The 17,556-nt window shown below is 44.1% G+C and overlaps 1 protein-coding gene across 2 annotated transcripts in view; it reads right to left on the bottom strand.

Moving 5' to 3' along the window:
* The window catches only part of ptprz1b (protein tyrosine phosphatase receptor type Z1b), a 63,152-nt gene that overhangs the window by 4,386 nt on the left and 41,210 nt on the right, over positions 1-17,556 (bottom strand). Inside the window, exons 8-27 of one of the 2 annotated variants that reach the window (XM_035646219.2) lie at positions 16,526-16,676; positions 15,202-15,386; positions 12,957-13,083; positions 12,807-12,859; positions 11,898-12,401; positions 11,428-11,617; positions 10,236-10,454; positions 7,247-7,391; positions 7,064-7,155; positions 6,879-6,964; positions 5,883-5,903; positions 4,795-4,891; positions 4,618-4,700; positions 4,358-4,492; positions 3,281-3,412; positions 2,957-3,114; positions 2,713-2,848; positions 2,430-2,576; positions 2,229-2,322; positions 273-346 (exon numbers count right to left, since the gene is read on the bottom strand). In XM_035646219.2, coding sequence (XP_035502112.2) covers positions 273-346; positions 2,229-2,322; positions 2,430-2,576; positions 2,713-2,848; positions 2,957-3,114; positions 3,281-3,412; positions 4,358-4,492; positions 4,618-4,700; positions 4,795-4,891; positions 5,883-5,903; positions 6,879-6,964; positions 7,064-7,155; positions 7,247-7,391; positions 10,236-10,454; positions 11,428-11,617; positions 11,898-12,401; positions 12,807-12,859; positions 12,957-13,083; positions 15,202-15,386; positions 16,526-16,676 — 2,829 coding nt within the window. The remainder of the gene's footprint in view (positions 1-272; positions 347-2,228; positions 2,323-2,429; positions 2,577-2,712; positions 2,849-2,956; positions 3,115-3,280; positions 3,413-4,357; positions 4,493-4,617; positions 4,701-4,794; positions 4,892-5,882; positions 5,904-6,878; positions 6,965-7,063; positions 7,156-7,246; positions 7,392-10,235; positions 10,455-11,427; positions 11,618-11,897; positions 12,402-12,806; positions 12,860-12,956; positions 13,084-15,201; positions 15,387-16,525; positions 16,677-17,556) is intronic. The other variant, XM_047336134.1, reaches the window with a different exon arrangement.

Raw genomic sequence — 17,556 nt, forward strand, 5'->3', positions numbered from 1 at the left:
CTACCTACTTACTTACTAACTTACTTACATACTTACCTACTTACTTACTTACTAACTTACTTACTTACTTGCTTATTTATTTACTTACTTACTACCCCTAATGAAAACAGCTATTTATTAACCACACTTCCTTTATCTGAATTTCTACTCCAGGCACAGTATTTACTACTCTTTCCCAGAATACAATAAAACACAATTTAAACAGAATATATGTTCAATACATGATTATATGAGTAATTGACACCACAATAGACAACATCCAGTTGCGTTACCATGACGTAGGAGGCATTGATGAAGCCCGTGCAGTTCATTTCTGAAGCCGTCAGACACACTCTCGATCTCTCCACTGTACGAAAAAACACAGAGACGAGTTTTGAAATAGAACAAACGTGGCATTGTTTCACGAGCCTCTGATCCACATTCACCACACTGACGAGTCAGTCACATGATCCCGTATCTCAGTCTACCGCAGACTTCAATCGAGAACTACGTCACTCTCAAAAGAAGGAACGACACTTTGCTCGGGGCTTCTGCCGCTGCAGCATCACTTGGTCTGGTACAGTGTGAGCAGACGGTTACAGTTTCTCATGTTGGCCAACTTTAGACTGACAATACTGACTTTGCGGCTCTAGTATACTTGGGGTTGTGTTTAACTAGTTTCACTTCAGATATCATTATTATGCATTGCCATTATTGGCCATATCGTGATCCTGCAGTGGCTTATATTTTACTGCAAAATCTGACTAGCCGCCCTCACACAGTCTAGTGTCTAAATAAAACATCAATCTGACATTAAACACTTCAAGAACCTCATTATCTTTTCTCAAAAAATTGTATTATCCATCCATTAGCTGTGCCACTCATCCTTTGAGGCCGGGGGGGGCGGAGACTGGATCCGATCGCTGCTGACACAGAGACAAACAACCATTCATGCTAAAATTCACTATGACAAACAATTCGGAGTCCCTGCAGGCAGCACGTCTTTGGACATGGCAGAGCTCGGAGAAAAACAGACATGCATTTACGGGGGGAGAAGATACAAACAGCGAAAACACGCAGCTTGCAGTAACTCTACTGTATGTAATTTCGTCAGAGTGACTAGTCAATGTTTGTTTTTCTCCATGTGTCAGCCCTGTGATAAACTGGCGACCTGTCCAGGGTGTTCCCGACCTCTTGCCCCCAACGTCAGCTGTGATTGACTTCAATTTGGGGTTGTTCTGTTTTAATATGTTAGCCTTGGCTAGCATGACTCCACTGACTGATGATGGTACGACGGCATATTAGGGCCATTGTACGCAAATCTACGAGAAAAAAGTCGGGAAAATGGTGTTTTGTTTATCAAGGAATTACATCAGGGTTTTTTGGAGGAAAGCAATATTTCAATCTGCTCTGGCTACATGCAGTCTCTTGTTTACATCCGCTGTCATACACAAACACAGTGTGCTACTCTGCAAATAGCGAATTGTTACAAGCAGGTTAAAACGAAAGCTGTCTGTATGTAGTCTGACTGTTTTTCTTAGTTTGCCACAAATCTTGAAATTTGGTCTTGTAAATGTGGCTGCTGGCGGTTTCTACCAAAGGTTAATCCACATGGCTAATTACTATGCACTGACATCATCGGACCTTGGATGCATTCTTCGTTCTTTCTAAATTTCAGTCAGTATTTTGATATCAGGAATATGCATATTCAGTGAAAAGAGCCCCTCCCAACCCCCGACTCTTGGTCACAAAACAATAGGACATACATTTTATAGATTGAAGATTAGTTGTATAAAACAATGAAGCCGATTAAAGCACCATTTTTCAGACTTTTTTTCTGGTCAATTTACGACATTAATTCAGAAATTCAGGGTTTTTTCTCAAAATGTTACCCCCCCTCACCCAGCTTTGTATTATCCTACAATGGCCCTAATATGCCGGCGAATGATGGTGATTTGAATGTGATTAAACACAAATTCAGTTATTAATCCATGTACGATGTTAACTCAATATGAGCTTTGACAACAAGGGTTATAGAAAAATGGATGTTGACAGCTGCCAACACATCAGGTGATAAAACAGCACCCACCTCATGGACCTTCATCATGTCAGCCGATATTGGGCTTTTTTGCTGGTGCATATTCCCAAATTTAAAAAGAACTACACTTAATCAAATTTTAAAAAAAGTGTGGCTCTAGGCGCCTGTGGCTCTAACCGCTTCATCCAGTTAGTGATCGAGCTCTGCTCACCAGGCATCAGAGCTCTGGCTCTGTTCCTCTCTGCGTTGCCGTCTTTCAGGGCAGTGCTGTAGTCTGCGTGCCTCGCCTGCCGCTGACTGATCAACTGAAACACAACAGGAGTCATATACGATCGTTATATTCACATTGTGAAGTTAAAGAAGAATAAAATTATCGAAATTTTGAGGTCTGAAATGTAGCTGTTTATTATACTTTAAACTGTTTGTCCATGCGCGTCCTGCCTGACAGCCCAGGGGTCAGGAGGTCAGACACATAGGCGTGGAGCAGGTCGGAGGTCACGGAGGTGTCGCGGCTCAAGATGGCCTCCACCAGAGCATCATGGATGAAGACATACTGCTCCTTCAGGAGAGAGATGGATGTTCTCAATGAGGACTGACTGACTGGACACATAACACTATCTGTGTGTGTGTGTGTGTGTGTGTGTGTGTGTGTGTGTGTGTGTGTGTGTGTGTGTGTGTGTGTCTGTTCCACATACCTCTGTCTGAACCAGGAAGTTCCTCTGAGTGCGCACGTGTTTCAGGAAACCAAGAACGTTCACCGTGCCCTGATCCTGGATCTGCTGCAGCATGCTGTCGATCACGATGTAGGTTCCCGTCCTCCCGACACCAGCACTGTGATGTGCAAACGTCGCATTTCATGTCAACACACAGAGTTTGTTCAGTACATCTGAAAATAGAAGCTCTCATGCTGCCATCAGTCAAAGAAGGGTCCGGTTCTACCTGCAGTGTACCACGACAGGGCCCATCTCTTGTGTGCGGGCCCGGGACGATGCTCTGATGAAGGACAGGACAGGCAGAGTGTATTCTGGGACGCCCATGTCTGGCCACTGGGTATAGTGGTAATGCAGGACTGTGTGTTCAACTCTCCTCGGAGACGCCTGCCGGAGCAGAGAAGGTGTGGTTATGCGTCTTTGTGTGTGTGCATTACCTAAAGTGTTTAACCATGTCCAAGTTTAAATTATCCATGTGGAGGGACAGCAGCTCCTGTTTTTCGTTGGTGCCTGTGTGTGTGTGTGTGTGTGTGTGTGTGTGTGTTCGCTGTACCTTATTTGTGGTATCTCTGATGGTGAACGTCCGCAGCGTGTAGTAAGCCAGGGTCTTGCTGCTTTTCAGGGTCACCTGGTATGGACCGTACTCCTCCGTGTTCTCTTCTGGCCAGTACTGGTCACATTTTGTCTGAAGCGGGGAGAGAGGGAGAGAGACAGAGAGAGAGAGAGAGAGGATAATAAGACACAAGCACAGGCAACCAACGGCGAGGTGTGAGTCTCAACGGTCTGTTTGTCCTCATGCCACCTCTGTCAAAATGTAGAAGAAACTAAACCATAAGGTTACAGTGATCAAATAATTATCAGGGCTCCATCCTGCTGATTGATGATGAAATGCTGGTTTTCAAAATGTCTCGGCACCACTTTCATGTTTCTATTGATATGAATGTATGCACAGACATAAAAAATGTAAAGCTGCAATACTCAATATTGTTATACTAAACGTCTGAGTGAGACAAAACTGCAGAAATGTCATTGGTAATGTGGGTATTTCACAGTTTACCATTTTGCTATTATTGTTCCTGAGATTCTTATATGCATTTACCAATGCACGGGACAAATGCTTGAAGGCAGAACACTAGGACTAGTTTCAGTGTAGGTTTCAATCCAACAAGATTTCATCACATTTGTACTTTCCAGTCACTGGTTCTTCAGCTCAGGGATTCAGCTCTTTTGATAACTGGGAATGGATTTGAGGGGAGGAAGCGCAGGAACCCCCCGCGACCCTTAAATGGATAAAGCGGTAGACGATGAATGAATGAATGAAGACAGCAGGAGCGTGGAAGGCAAGGGAGCATCGAAGACGCGGTAGGGAGATTAATTTATTGGAAGCAGAATGGATTTGACTGACAGCACTCTGATTGTACCCACGAGTGAATAGACAGATGTGCTGAATTAGAAATGGTAAAAGTGGGTGGGTCCAATATCATTGGTCTTAAAAAATGGGTGGGTCTTGTCCCACCCACGTACAATGGGTCAGACGGCCATAATAAGATTCGGATCACATTTCCTGAACTCAGTAGGGAAGCTGGTGTTTGTGTCAGACGGGTGTAGCAGCAGCAGTGAGCCCTCCTACCCGTCCTTTCTCCTTGAGGTTGGTGATCATGACGATAACTCCGACGTTCTGCTGCCAGATCATCCTCCAGAAGTCTTCCCTGCCCGCTCTGAGAGGCCCCTGAGCTGCGATGTACGCCCTCGTTCGCTCGTACCCCTGCAGAGGAAAACCACTGTTGACTGTAGCCAAGAGAGAAAACACTGGGCACACTGAGATGTGTGAATACAGTACATACGGTTAAATTATAGTAACATTTTAACAGACCACAAAAATGTACCTACATCCACAAAGTTGGCGTTGATGTAGTCCCCATATTTGCCCTCTCTGTCCAAGCTGCTGGAGAGCTTCACCCTGCTGTGGTCGTCTGGGAGAGGGAAAAACACAGATCAATGTCATTGTCACTTTTGTGCAATTCACACGTAAATGTTGAGCGGCGACCATGTTGAGCGGTGACGCACAGGCCAATATGTTGATGTATCGATTCTTGCTTTTGTTGTCGGGGTGATTGGAGCTGTCGGTGGTGATCCCCATGTCCACTGTGCAGGCTTGCACCTCCTGAAACACGACACAAATACACAGCGGAAGACAAACGGGACTTTGATTAATTCGCTCAGAGGAAACTAAACAACCTCGGAGCCACAAGTGAACATGAAATATTTTATTGGTTTAGAGCATCTTAGATATTAAAATAAACTGGTAAACCACTTAAGAATGGCGCGGTCACTAGAATTAAGGGAAGTTGTATTTCGAATTTAAAAAACAAGACTATGCTACATGACATGAGGGTCACAGTTTCAATATTAAAGCCTCATTGTGCCACAACAGACTTAGTGCTGCTTCCCTTGCATGGACGGAAGGATTATAATTTTTATTTCTGGATTAACAAAATATGTTAAAAGCTCCATGACTGACAAAATATGTCAGTGAATATGTTAAAGGTGACATATTATGCTCATATTCAGGTTCATACTTTTAATGTGTGTTACCACTTGAAAAGGTTTAAATGCTCTGATGTTCAGAGTATGATGTGTTCTCATACTGCCAATTCCTGCAGCTCTTCTCGTCTAAAACGCCTGGATTTCTTTGAGCCCCGCCTCCCGATAAACACCAGTCTGTTCTGATTGGCCAGCTGGCCCAGTCTGTTGTGATTGGTCAACCGATTTCAAAATGTGTAGGAAATGTCACGCCCCTTCACCAGCGAATCAGATTGCAGATGGGGTTACCCCAAAAGAGCCCAACTGTGACATCAGAGTGGGAGAAAAATCTGAACCAGTTGTTCAGAACCAGGCTGTAGGGTTTAGTCAGTCTTTTTTTCACAGTTTGTGGGCCGGCATGCTCCACAGATACACACATTTATTTTCACAAAGACTGAAAAAGAGATTTTTACATAATATATCACCTTTAATATCACATCTGAAAACAGATGATGCAGAGGGTCAACAGACGGTCAGATGATGGAGATTCTTTTTCAAACAAAGCTAAAGTCTTCCAGAAATGTAAAAAAAGAAAAAAAAAGTGAAGAGGGGTGATAATGTCTGTGTCTTACCTCGTAGGATTCTTTGACAATCTAATGGAGGGTGGTGAGGATGCAGAAAGCACGATGATGGTGGTGGAGGTGGTGAAAGGAGAGTGGGAAAGGGGACAAGGTGACAGACAGACAGACAAGGAGTCAGTGCAGGTCCAGGAATATGGGGTTCAGATACACACAGAGAGGCCATGCTAAGTAGGAGTTTCCCGTCTGATCTGTTAACTTAAGCCATGACCTTTTCTACACTGTGAAATATCGAGGCAGCATTTTGACGATACAAATACTTCAAAGGTTTTAAAGCAAGGCTGCGATATGAGCACATGGCTCCATCAATTTAGCCTCTTTTTGTCTTAATAAAAATTCGATGTAAAATGTAGGTCTGTCGCAGGTGTAGAAAAGGCAAAAACACTAACAAAATGGGGGAAAACGCACAAACACACTGTAGAAGAACAAAACCATTAATCCACATCTGTGTATGTGTCCCTCGAGAGGTTCATGCTCGGACACGGAGGTGACTAATGCCATGCAGATGTACCTGTTGGTTGAAATTAACCCACAAGCTGTTCTCAAATGGGTTGACAACTTTATGGACAGATATGGAATTGGCCACAAAAAAAATCTTCTTTCACATTTTAAGTGTAAAGTGTTATATGTCACCAGGTGGTCTTGTGTTTTTTGTGTATTTAAATTTAGAGTCTCGAATGAGAACCAAGCTACATTTGCCGTGGTGAGTACCCAACACCCCTCATACCATACATACTGATATTAAACAAGTTGCACATCAACACTGGGCTACATGATATTCCTGTAGAGCATGATGTTAATAGAGATTATGGAAGAGCATTAAGGGGCTGTGACAAATGGGTGGTGCTTTTATTCTGGTTAAACCTTCGTCAGAAAAATCTAGACAAGTCTCCCAACCGAGCACCCGTCTACGATCTTTTACTGGAGGATTATTTCCGTAAAAATATCTTGTTTATGTTCCCTAACCCTAATCATGGATATTCTACCTACCTCGAACTCCTTGAAGAAGGTGTTGGTGGTGTGGAGCTCCATGACGTGCTTCACGAACTGCTTCACTGTCAGCGGCTCGTGGCCGTCTGCAATACACCAGATCACACCACATTTGATATTGCAGTGATCACTTAAATAACGTGTGTGTGTGTGTGTGCGTGTGTGCGTGTGTGTGTGTGTGTAACCTGTGGCCAGCATCAGGGGTGTAGATGGAGCAGATATGACTTTAGGTGATGCAGTGTCATCAGGGTAAAAATGTGCAGCCTGGAAACAGTTTCTGTGATGAAAAAAAGATCTGAATTTAACTTAACTGCTCAGGAAAAATTGACGCAGACAGATATTGAACTTGTGTGTGTGTGTGTGTGTACCTCCAGTAGATGAGTATGCCCACCAGTACCAACAGACAGAGGATGGTGAGAGTGGAGACTACAGCCAGAGGAACGACTGTCCTCTTCTCCCTCTCCACGCCTCCGACCAGCCCGACCCGAGACTCGTGGCTGCTGTTGCTGCCCTCTGGTGAGACAAAAAAGGGGTGTACCGGGTGAGAGACGGGGGGTGGGAGTGTCGGTGAGAGAAGCGGGAGAAACAGGGATCGTGTGTAAAGTAGCACTTTCAAAACAGGAGTTAAAAAGTGAAATGTAAACAAAGCCATACATAAGAAAAATATTTAAAATTTGTTTTCAACTTTAAAGTGAATTTCTGACCACAGCCTGGATTTATATATATATAGCGTTCCTCATGACAAACCGATCCTTTCCCATTGCACATCATCATTTCATTCTCTTAGTATAAAAATAGTGATTATTGCAGCTTTAAGCAGCTTTTATGTGTATGTATATGTTTACAGTATTTGAGAAGAAAAAAAACCCCAAATACAATGTCCCACTTCACAACAGAGAGGCAGTGGTGAGGAGAAGCTTCACAATGTGTCACGTTTACCTTCCATCTGCTCCTCAGTGGTCTTGCCGGTGCCTGTCAGTCTGATCAGAGGGACTAGGCGCCCCAACACGGGGCTCCTTCCAGAATCAGACAACAACTCGTCCACACTCTGCTGCAAACTCTCTCCAATTACACCATCGCTGTCATCTTGATCAACTCTTTCAATGTCTTCCTCACCCTCCATATCTACGTTTCTTTTACCATCACCGTCCCCCTCCCTGTTGTTCTCAAGAGTAAAGTTACCCCCACCACCTGGACTGTATAGACGCGTGTTCTGATTCTCTTCATCGCTGCCACCACTGGTATTTCCTTCACTGCTGTCAAACAGTGGGACTTCTACTTCAGGTTTACCTCCACTGACAGGCGGCTGCAGACCACCTCCTCTTCCGAACACAGCGTCTCTGTTGCCGTCCTCCCTTGAATCTCCTTTGCCTTCGCCTTCCCTTTCAGCTACAGCTTGGGCGTCCTCTTTATCCTCACTAACTCTCTTTCCTCCTCCATCTCCACCGCCCTCTCCAGAACCGCTGACGTCCTCAGTCCAACTAAAAACTCCAACACCCAACTGAGTTTCTTCCCCACTGCCGGACTCAGTGTGCATCGTCTTTCCTGCTGCGCTTTCAACGTCGGTTTCTCTCTCTTTTTCTTTAAGCGCGTCACGGCCGGCTGTGCTATTGTGCCGTTTGACACTCTCGTCTGCATTTCCATCCATGTTCCTCACTCCCTCACACTCAATGTCCCTCATTCCTTCACGTCCCATCTGTTCTTCCTCCTCGTGACTTGGCTCATTTTCATTCTCTTCTATCACTTTATCCTCCTCCTTTCTCCATTTTATTCTGCCACCTGTTTTGCTTCTTGTACTGTCAGTATCATTAGTTGTTTCAGTGGCCATCTTGGCTGCGGTCGATCCACTCTGTGCCCCTGTACCATCCACCTTGAAGGTAACAGTCAAGCTTGGAAAAGCAGAAAGGTCGGTCCTGATTGTGGCGACTTCATCAAAGTCCTGTTTGGGCCCGTTACGCTCAAGGCCAGAGCTGGATCCACTGCCCTCTGTTGGTCTGCCTGACAAATGCAAATCTTTTGAATCCAAGACAGATGTGACTGAACTGGAGTCGTGCTCATTTTTATGTCGAGCTGTCTTGGCTTCCTCTTCGTTGTCGGGGTGTGGCGAGATGTTTAGACCAGCTTGAATCCTACCGTGACTTGGCAAAGGAGAAGTATTTGGGGTATTTCCTTCAACAGAGTTTGTTTGTGATAAGTCAGGAAGAACAGAAAGAGGGTCCATGGTGCCCGAAGTGGAAGAAATCTGTGGGTGCTCTACATCCATTTCTGGACAGACTATAGTGCGACAATCCGAGGACTCATATGGACCATTACTCTTCTCTTCAGGGAGGACGGGAGAAAGACGGAAACTGATGGTGTGTTCGTCAAGTGATGGAGGCAATGAACTGAATGTATCTGCTTTGGCAGAGAACTGTCCTTCTAGGACAGAGATTGCAGGGTTCGCAGGGTGGACAATCACTCCACTGGCAGTGTTAGGAAGGTTGGTTAAGCCAGAGGAGTCCTCAGAGCTGGACCCGGGTGTATTTGCTGCAAGAAAAGTCAAAGTCTATAAAAAATTACTATTCCAGGATACCAAAGCATTTAAATAAGTATCCTTATAGTAGCCGGAAAGACGAAGGAAAAGGTAAGAACTGATTTCCCAGATACGGTGGACGTGATAGTTTGATTTCAGTCAAGAAGTGAAGTCTTAGCTCTGCAAAAGTTGAGGGTTTTTTGAGCTATTTGTTGTGTTTCTGAAATAAAGGATGGGATAAATCAGCATGGTGAGGATGAAGAGATGTAGTGAATCCTGCATTCAGGACAGAGGAGGAGAACGACCACCAGAGAGTGCCCTTCAGTCACAGGAAAGGATGCAGACCCGAGAAGAAAGGAAAGACAAGTCCCAGCAGCAGAAGCCGATCGCCGAGATAGGATTCAAGCTGATTAAACTCAACCCAGAAACATTTCACCGATTTGAAGAAAGAGTTCAGAGTGAGGAAGCAGCTGATAAGAGGCTGCAATCTTTATCGACGGCAGCCACATTCTTTGCAACCATCATCATCGTCATTACCACCGTCAGCCGCCACCGCTGCCATTATCGACATCATACCACCACTCGACGTGCCACCATTATCACAGAGCGCAGCAGTGATTAGTCGGACAGCGGATGGTTTATTAGAGGAGAAAGGCAATCAACCTCTGCAGTTAAGTGCACCTTCTACCCATCACCGAAGAACGTGTATTTACACCATTCAGATGTTGGACAAATCCCTTGTGTTGTGACACTCTTTCACAAGAAGTGGCCGTTTTAATACATTTTCTTATTATATATCAGATCTGTTTCGGGAGGAGGCGCTAACGGGGGGTGTTTTGTCCTACCGTTGAACATGGACTGGGTCGTGTGCATCAGCACCCTGAGGAGAGAGGAGGTGGTGAACGATTTGTAGACGGAGTCGGCGAGGGTGTTGCTGGTGGTGGCCGTCCTCGCTGTGACCCAGAGGGAGGAGGACACAGAGGTGAAGGCCTCCGGTCGAGGTTTGTTCACGGGAGCGGCGCCATCCTCGGAGGGGAGCGGGGGGACTCTATCCACTTTATTACCTGCGGGACAAAAAATGAAGATGAACTTGATGTGACGTACGGTGCCTCCAACATGATGTGTCCTACCGCGACATGCTTGGGCAACGTTTCAACAACACATGACATGATGTTGCTCTGCTGGGCATGATGTAATTGGACATAATGAGCCATGGCCTTGATGTCACAACATAAGTGACGTGAGGTGAAATAATACGACCTAATATGATGCTTTCTCAGGGTGGATTCTGATTGTCCTTCCTATTGTCTTTTCCAATCTGCTATTCCTTGACCTCAGTGAAAAACGTCATGAGGTCAGGTGGGGTGTCTATTTCTCCTTTCCTTTTGCATAGGAAGGTCCAGTGTGCCCTATGCTAAAGGAGATAGGAAAGGAAGCATTGAAGCTCCTTTCCTATGCATTTAGAGAATCCAAACAGCTCTTATCATGGCTGCCGATCAAATACTGCCGGGTCATTTCAGGATTAAGGAAACTTCCTAAGAAAAGTTGACAATCCGACTGCACCCTTGATGTAATGTTATATGGGATGTTATAGGAATTGATGTAACTAGATACCACATGGAAAAAAAAAGTCACCTTCAGATTTGAAGACGTTCATATCAACAATAAAGTAAGTAGAGTAAATGATGACTACTTAATATTATATTGGGTTTTTTTCAGGTATGTGCCACAGTTATCAAACTTGAAATTATTCATGATATTATTATAATGTTTTTTATTTTTAACAAAATCTGAAATTTCACAACATTGTGAAATTGCGTATCAGTGCTGGTGTAAACTACTGACTGTCTTCATAGGACTCATGAGCATCCAGCAGAACAAAATATTCAGCTGGTACATATTTAAAGATTTATGAGCTTAAATCCCCCCCGGCACTGGACGAGGAGCTGCGGTCGTACTGTAGCACCAGTCCAGAGACGTTATGTGTCAACAAAACTGGCAACAGGAAAAAAAAAAAAACTTCCTGTAAATTCTGACCTGGCACCAAAGCAGCAGAGGACTCAGTTGCAGCGGAGGCAGAGCTTTCCAGCGGGGAGTTGTTGACCATGTCTTCATAGAAGATATCTGTGACCTGGATATCCTCCACAGGAGGCGGGTGGTGGTCCGACTGGGGAGAGGGGAGGCCACTTTCACCGGCTTGTTGGTCTGGTGGATCCTGATCCCTTGACTGCAAGTGAAAGACAAAGTCAAAATCAAACTGACTAGCTATTGGGGTTCTTAGATTAAACAATAAAATACAAAAACACGAGACAAATGTTTGGACAAGGATCAATTCAAACATACTGGTCTGGTATTTGGAAATGCTGCATTACATTTTGTTTCCCAATTGTTTGTTGCTGTACAAATTAAATTACCATTAAATCTGATCAGGTTTTGAAGGAGAAAAATTAAGAGAAACAGATAAAAAGTACAAGTATTTTTCAATTCGTTAGAGCCAAGTGACGTACCTGATGCGGGACCACTGACAGTGATGCCTCCTCTGTGATTTGCCGGTGGATCGTCGGCAGCGTGGTCATCCGGGCAACTGGAAATAGGAAGCCTGGCTGTTCAGTTGGATCCGTTACCCAGATTGCACTGTTGCTTGCAAGACCCGCGTTAGTATAGGGCCGGGGAGATGGGACACCGCTCTCCTCGTCGATCCAGTTCTGATCCATATCCTCTGGCTTCGGCCGGTTTCGGCCCGGCTTCTTTTTCGCGTTCTGGTCGAGTCGAGTTTTCTGCAAGACCCCCGAACCAGTGGGGGTCTTCGGGGTTGAACGGGGGCTGACCTGCACCGGGATGTTATGGTTTGCTTGGATTTGGTCTGTCGGCTGGTTCTGGTGGCGTGTGGGTTGGTTCTGGTAAACTCGGGTCTGCTCCGCGGGGATCTCCTCCACGGGGCTTTGGTCCTCTGGAGACAAATCCACCTGGTTTTGTTCCTCAGGCTTCCCCCATTTGGCTTTAGGCGAAACCTACCAGGAGGGGAAAAAAGCACTGTTGTGTGGAGATGTGTCACATGATTTTTAGGGACTGCAGTAACAAAGATTAGAAATGTACACCCAGTGGTGGTGTAGTTGTTTTGTTTCCTTCTTTAGTATATAAATCAAATGGTGAAGTATAAAGTCATATCCATTAATGCGTTGTGGAGGGGTAAAGTCGTACACTGGGTCTGTCAGCGATGAGTACCTCACAACCTTTGGTACGGCTCTCTGAGCACGTAATGACAAGCCTCTGCTGACATAATTACAATCATTTGCATAATAATTAGGCTCCGACATGATTGAATACAGGGCAGGCAAACAAATATAATTTGGCTAAACGAATGCCAACACACCGAGTGGTGTCAGGTGAAACCACAGATACACAGATTTTCCTACCTCCTTGTTGTCTTCTGAATCTTTTCTTCCGGTGTCAGGATCTGAATCGCTTTCTGAGGAGAGATAAAAAATGTTTTATGATGAAGGTAAGGTTAAAATACATGCTCTCACTTTGTAAATTTTTTTTTGTGTGTGTGTGTGTGTGTTTACCAGGGTCTTCTAAAGGCATGTCCACTATGATCTGGTCACTCCATCGTCCTCGGAGTCCGTTGGTGCATACAGCCAACACTTGAACCACATAGCTGCTGTTGGCCATCAGGCTTGGAATAATGGCACCCTGTGAAGTCACACAGGACAGTTTAAATTACCAACTCTGGTTGGACTGTAAGAACTCTTTATGAACTGTTTGGTTATTGTTTGAGGACAGTATTGTTTAAATTTGGTTTACCTTTCCTTATGTGCCTTTGCTTCAGTAAAGTTAATCCCTTGTGCTTATTTAATCTTGAGTTTGGTGTTTCATGTTTCATTTTGACACTCCTTTCCTGTTCTCCTATCGCATGTTTTCTGTCACTTTACTTTTTCATGTGCCTCCCGCCCTTGTCATTGTCTTCACTTCCGAATGTGTTTCACTTGTGTCTAATTATCCCTGCCTTCCTTTTGTATTTAATCTCTGTCCTTCCCTTTGTCGGCTCATCTGCTCAGTTCACCTTTTGCTTCTGTCTTGTTCCCTGAGGTCTGGTTTTAATTTTTGGTTCTGAATTCTGATTATTTTTTTTCTGACTGTTTGTTATCGGAGTTGTTTTTTTTGTTTGTGATTTTCTGTCTGCCTTCAGCTAAGGGCTTTTAGCTGGCCTTTTTTATTAAACACACCTTTTTCCTGTAACTGCGTTTAGGTCCTGCTCCATAAACCGTGACATCCAAACCACAACCCAATCAGATGAGCTCATGGACTTCATCACCAACCCTCATGTCACTTTTGTGTTGGAACTGGTCATGGGTGTCGGAATCCATTGTGCGTGGGTGGGACAAGACCCACCCACTTTTTAAGACAGTCAAATCCATTCCCCTTGTGGAATGCCCCAATAAATTAAACGCAATACCGTGTTTTCGCTACTCCCCTACCTTCCTGCTTTCTGACACCCCACCATTCTGCTTGATTTGCTCATTGAGTACATATAAATTGAACTCTATACCCCACTCCGGCTGTGCCGAGACACACAGGCCGCTTTCCCACTGAGGCAGCAGCAGCAGACTGCTCAGGTGGGTCTGGCTGTGTGCCCACATACTGTCACTATAGAAGCTTGGCAGGTTGATGAATGTTCATAATTTGTTCGCCTGTTGCTTTTTAAAGGCATCATGTAAATATTAGATGCTGTTGTGTTAATTTTTAGAAAACCTTGCCAGGTATGTGGTAATTGTTTTGGGCTATGAAAGCAATTTCTTATCTAACAAGAGTGAGTGGCCTCTGTTACAGTTAATTAAAATGCACCAGAATACAGGAAATGGCATCTACTCTGGTAAAAGAGGACCCACCCACATTTTCTTTGATTCAGATGCCCATGGATATGGTTGTTATTTGACATTAAATAAATGTTTTGAAAAAATACAATGTATGCAGTATGCAAATCAGAAGGTTTACGGCAGTCCTTCATTTGTGTTGTGTTTGATTGGTCTGAATATTGATGACTAAGGTCACACACATGCACGTGCATGGGCACGAACACACAGATATAGATATATTACTGGTCACATTAAGGGACGCTGAGTGACCCGTTAAGAGGTCGAGATTGATCATCACGATCCATTAATCAATCGTGTCGATCAAACCAGAGCCCAACAGCACTTGCAACGTGAGGGTCACAGATGGAGAGCGAGAGCAGATGGATGATTCTGATAAACTGACTAAGTTGTACTTGTAAGTTATTATCTGTGTAAATAATGCGCCTGTGTCTACAGTGGATCATGGTGCAAACGATGACTTAAAGGCCCCATGAAATGAAATATACATTATCCTAGTTTTAATCCTGTGTCCCTGTGTTTACTGTTCATTTATATCAATTTGTCAACAAAACCAAGATCATAGTGTTTACTTTTATGCTTTTTTTATTTCTGTAAAACGTTTTTTGATGACTTATCCTGCACTCAGGGGACTTCACTCACTTTGTGCCCAACATAATGCTTTCTGGAATTTTTAACTCCCTCCCCGAGAATATAAAATCTTCCAGCTACCACACAGGGACCTACACTGTCCAATGCATCGGTTAAATCCACAAACTTAGTCCTCGACAACAGAGAGCAGGGCTGTCATCATGACTTTATTTGTTGAGCCCCCAAATTCCTGTCAACCCTGCCACACGGGTGTGATGCACTACATGTTATCAAAAGTGAGTGTTAATGTGAGTGCTTTTTTTATCAGGCAATGCTTTTGTTTTCAAGAAATCTTTTCTTCTCTTACCACATCCTGGTCCCCGTCCGTCCTGTACTCCTGCTTGATCGGGTCTCGGCCCTGCAGCCTCTGGTATGTGACGGTGTACCAGTCGATGGTTGTGTCGTACACCGCGCGGGGACGCTCCCACGTCACCACGATGGTGGTGTCGTTCTGGGCGTCCGCCTGAACGTTCTCTGGCTCTGAGCTGCAGGCTGGAGAGGGAGAGAGTGGTTTACAGGGGGGGGGGGGGTTAAATCATTATTCATTTGTGTAAATGAGATGCAATAAAACTCCACAGAGGTTGGACATCTAAATCTAAACATCTGGGAAATATGTGACATCTCACATTAACTTCAGTGTTGCTGAATGTTAATCGACTGAACTGAAAATGGAAGGAATGCATTTTTAAAAGACCAACAGGGGAGGTGATTGTGGCAATGAGTGGGTGGGTGGGGTGTTTGTGTGTGTGTGTGTGTGTGTGTGTCATCATGAATTGGTTATAGGCAAAGAACCTTCTCTGAATTTCTGAATACTTTATTTCAATTTCAAAAAGAGCAGCAAAATAAATTGTCAGCACCGAGTGGTGCAGGAGCACTGAACTACAAAGTGAAGCTCCCTGGCAGCCCACTTTAGACCCACTTTACTTGAGGGGCGAATTTATGAGGATGGAGAGCATCGTGAATTATATCTTTTTGATGACTATGACTTGGCTGACCTTGGAGGACAGCCTTACAGCTGTAGATGGAAAAGAAGGACAATATTTTCAGTCAGGAAAAAAACTTTGGATTAATAATATATGTGCCATGTGCTGTGTGATCACAGTGGGGCTTTAAATTAAGTCTGTGACTGGAATGTGAGTTTTCATCATACATCAGTGTGCTGTATTATGATGATTTTATTTCCTTTGTTTCCTAATGGAAAGTTTAATGCCTAATAATGCATGTCATTTTTGACAGATTTTCTATATAATTTGTTGAATGAATTGAATTTGTAACAAGCGGCTAAGGTTGTCAAATAAAAGAAGTTAGAGCGTAAAATATTAGCATTAGGTAGCATAAATTGAAAACACTGAAGTAAAGTACGGTGCATGAGTAAAGGTGCTTATTTACTTTCTGCCCCTACGTACAACGGAGAATAGCAGATTTTCACAGATTAACATATAGAGTGTGTCTTCTTGATTAAAAAAAGTTTATATGAAGGCGAAATAAAGTTTATGGGAATTTAAGTGTTTTGCCTTAACATTTGTTGAAAAAAGAAAAATTCAATGAAATTGGCTGACACAAACTAGCAGCTTTTTTTTTCCATCCTAGCAGCTTGCACTTGTTTGGTCGGGGCGTGTGTGATGACGTACTGGGCGTGAGCACATCCTCCACTCCCGTGTATGAGGCGAACACCTGACCCATGAACTGCTGCTGCTGCTCCCTGAAGTTGTTCTGTAGGTAGTCTGTCAGCATCACGTACCCGGCCTGCTCCATGGTCATCACCTCGCAGAACATCTCCAACTGGTGACAAGCAGACACAGAGAGCGAGACAGTATGAACGGGAAGAAACAGAAACTGGAACAGAGAAAAAGATATGATGTGTCTGGTGCATGTTTCTATGCCAAAATGAATGTGTGTGTGTGTGTGTGTGTGTGTGTGTGTGTGTGTGTGTGTGTGTGTGTGTGCGCGCGTGTGTTTAAGAGGCTTGTGTTGGTGCCAGGCAGAGCCAGAGAGAGACAACACTGCTCTATTTTTGGTAAGTTACGATGTGCTCATGCCTTGCCACCCCCATTTCAATCATGCAAAAACACACACACACACACACACACACACACACACACACACACACACACACACACACACACACGACCTCAAAGAGCAGTAACGCTTTCGTGTCAGCTTGTGTTGTTGCTGCATAAAAGGCTTCTGTTATTCTACCTGATTATTCCACTGCAAACACCCTATTGTGTGAACTCACACTTTGACTTTTTTAGGCTGTCACATTGCATCACTTCAGTGTGATGTTTTTGTTTTTATTTTGTGCACAGACCTCCTAGACAGCTGACCTGAAACCAGCCGCAAAACACAACTAGACACAACAACGGCTACAGGCAGCAACGGGACACTTTGGAGCGGACGCGTTTGCCTATAATGTTGTCTTTTAAAAGGAATACAGAAGTCGGTGACCACTGATGATTTTTTTTACGACTTTAACATGATCCGAAGAAGCAAAAAGAACCCATGTGCATCTTTCTCGTTTCATGATTTAAAAGCACTACATGAGTGTGACTGCGAGTGTCTGACATAAAAAATTGAGAATTTTGCATCATAAGGCTCGCAGCCATGGTGCAACATTAATTTAGTAGCTGCCGCCGCTGATTATAAAAGAAGCTTTTTCATG

Source organism: Scophthalmus maximus, chromosome 12 (assembly GCF_022379125.1).
Source record: "Scophthalmus maximus strain ysfricsl-2021 chromosome 12, ASM2237912v1, whole genome shotgun sequence".
In the NCBI taxonomy this organism is placed as follows: Eukaryota; Metazoa; Chordata; class Actinopteri; order Pleuronectiformes; family Scophthalmidae; genus Scophthalmus; species Scophthalmus maximus.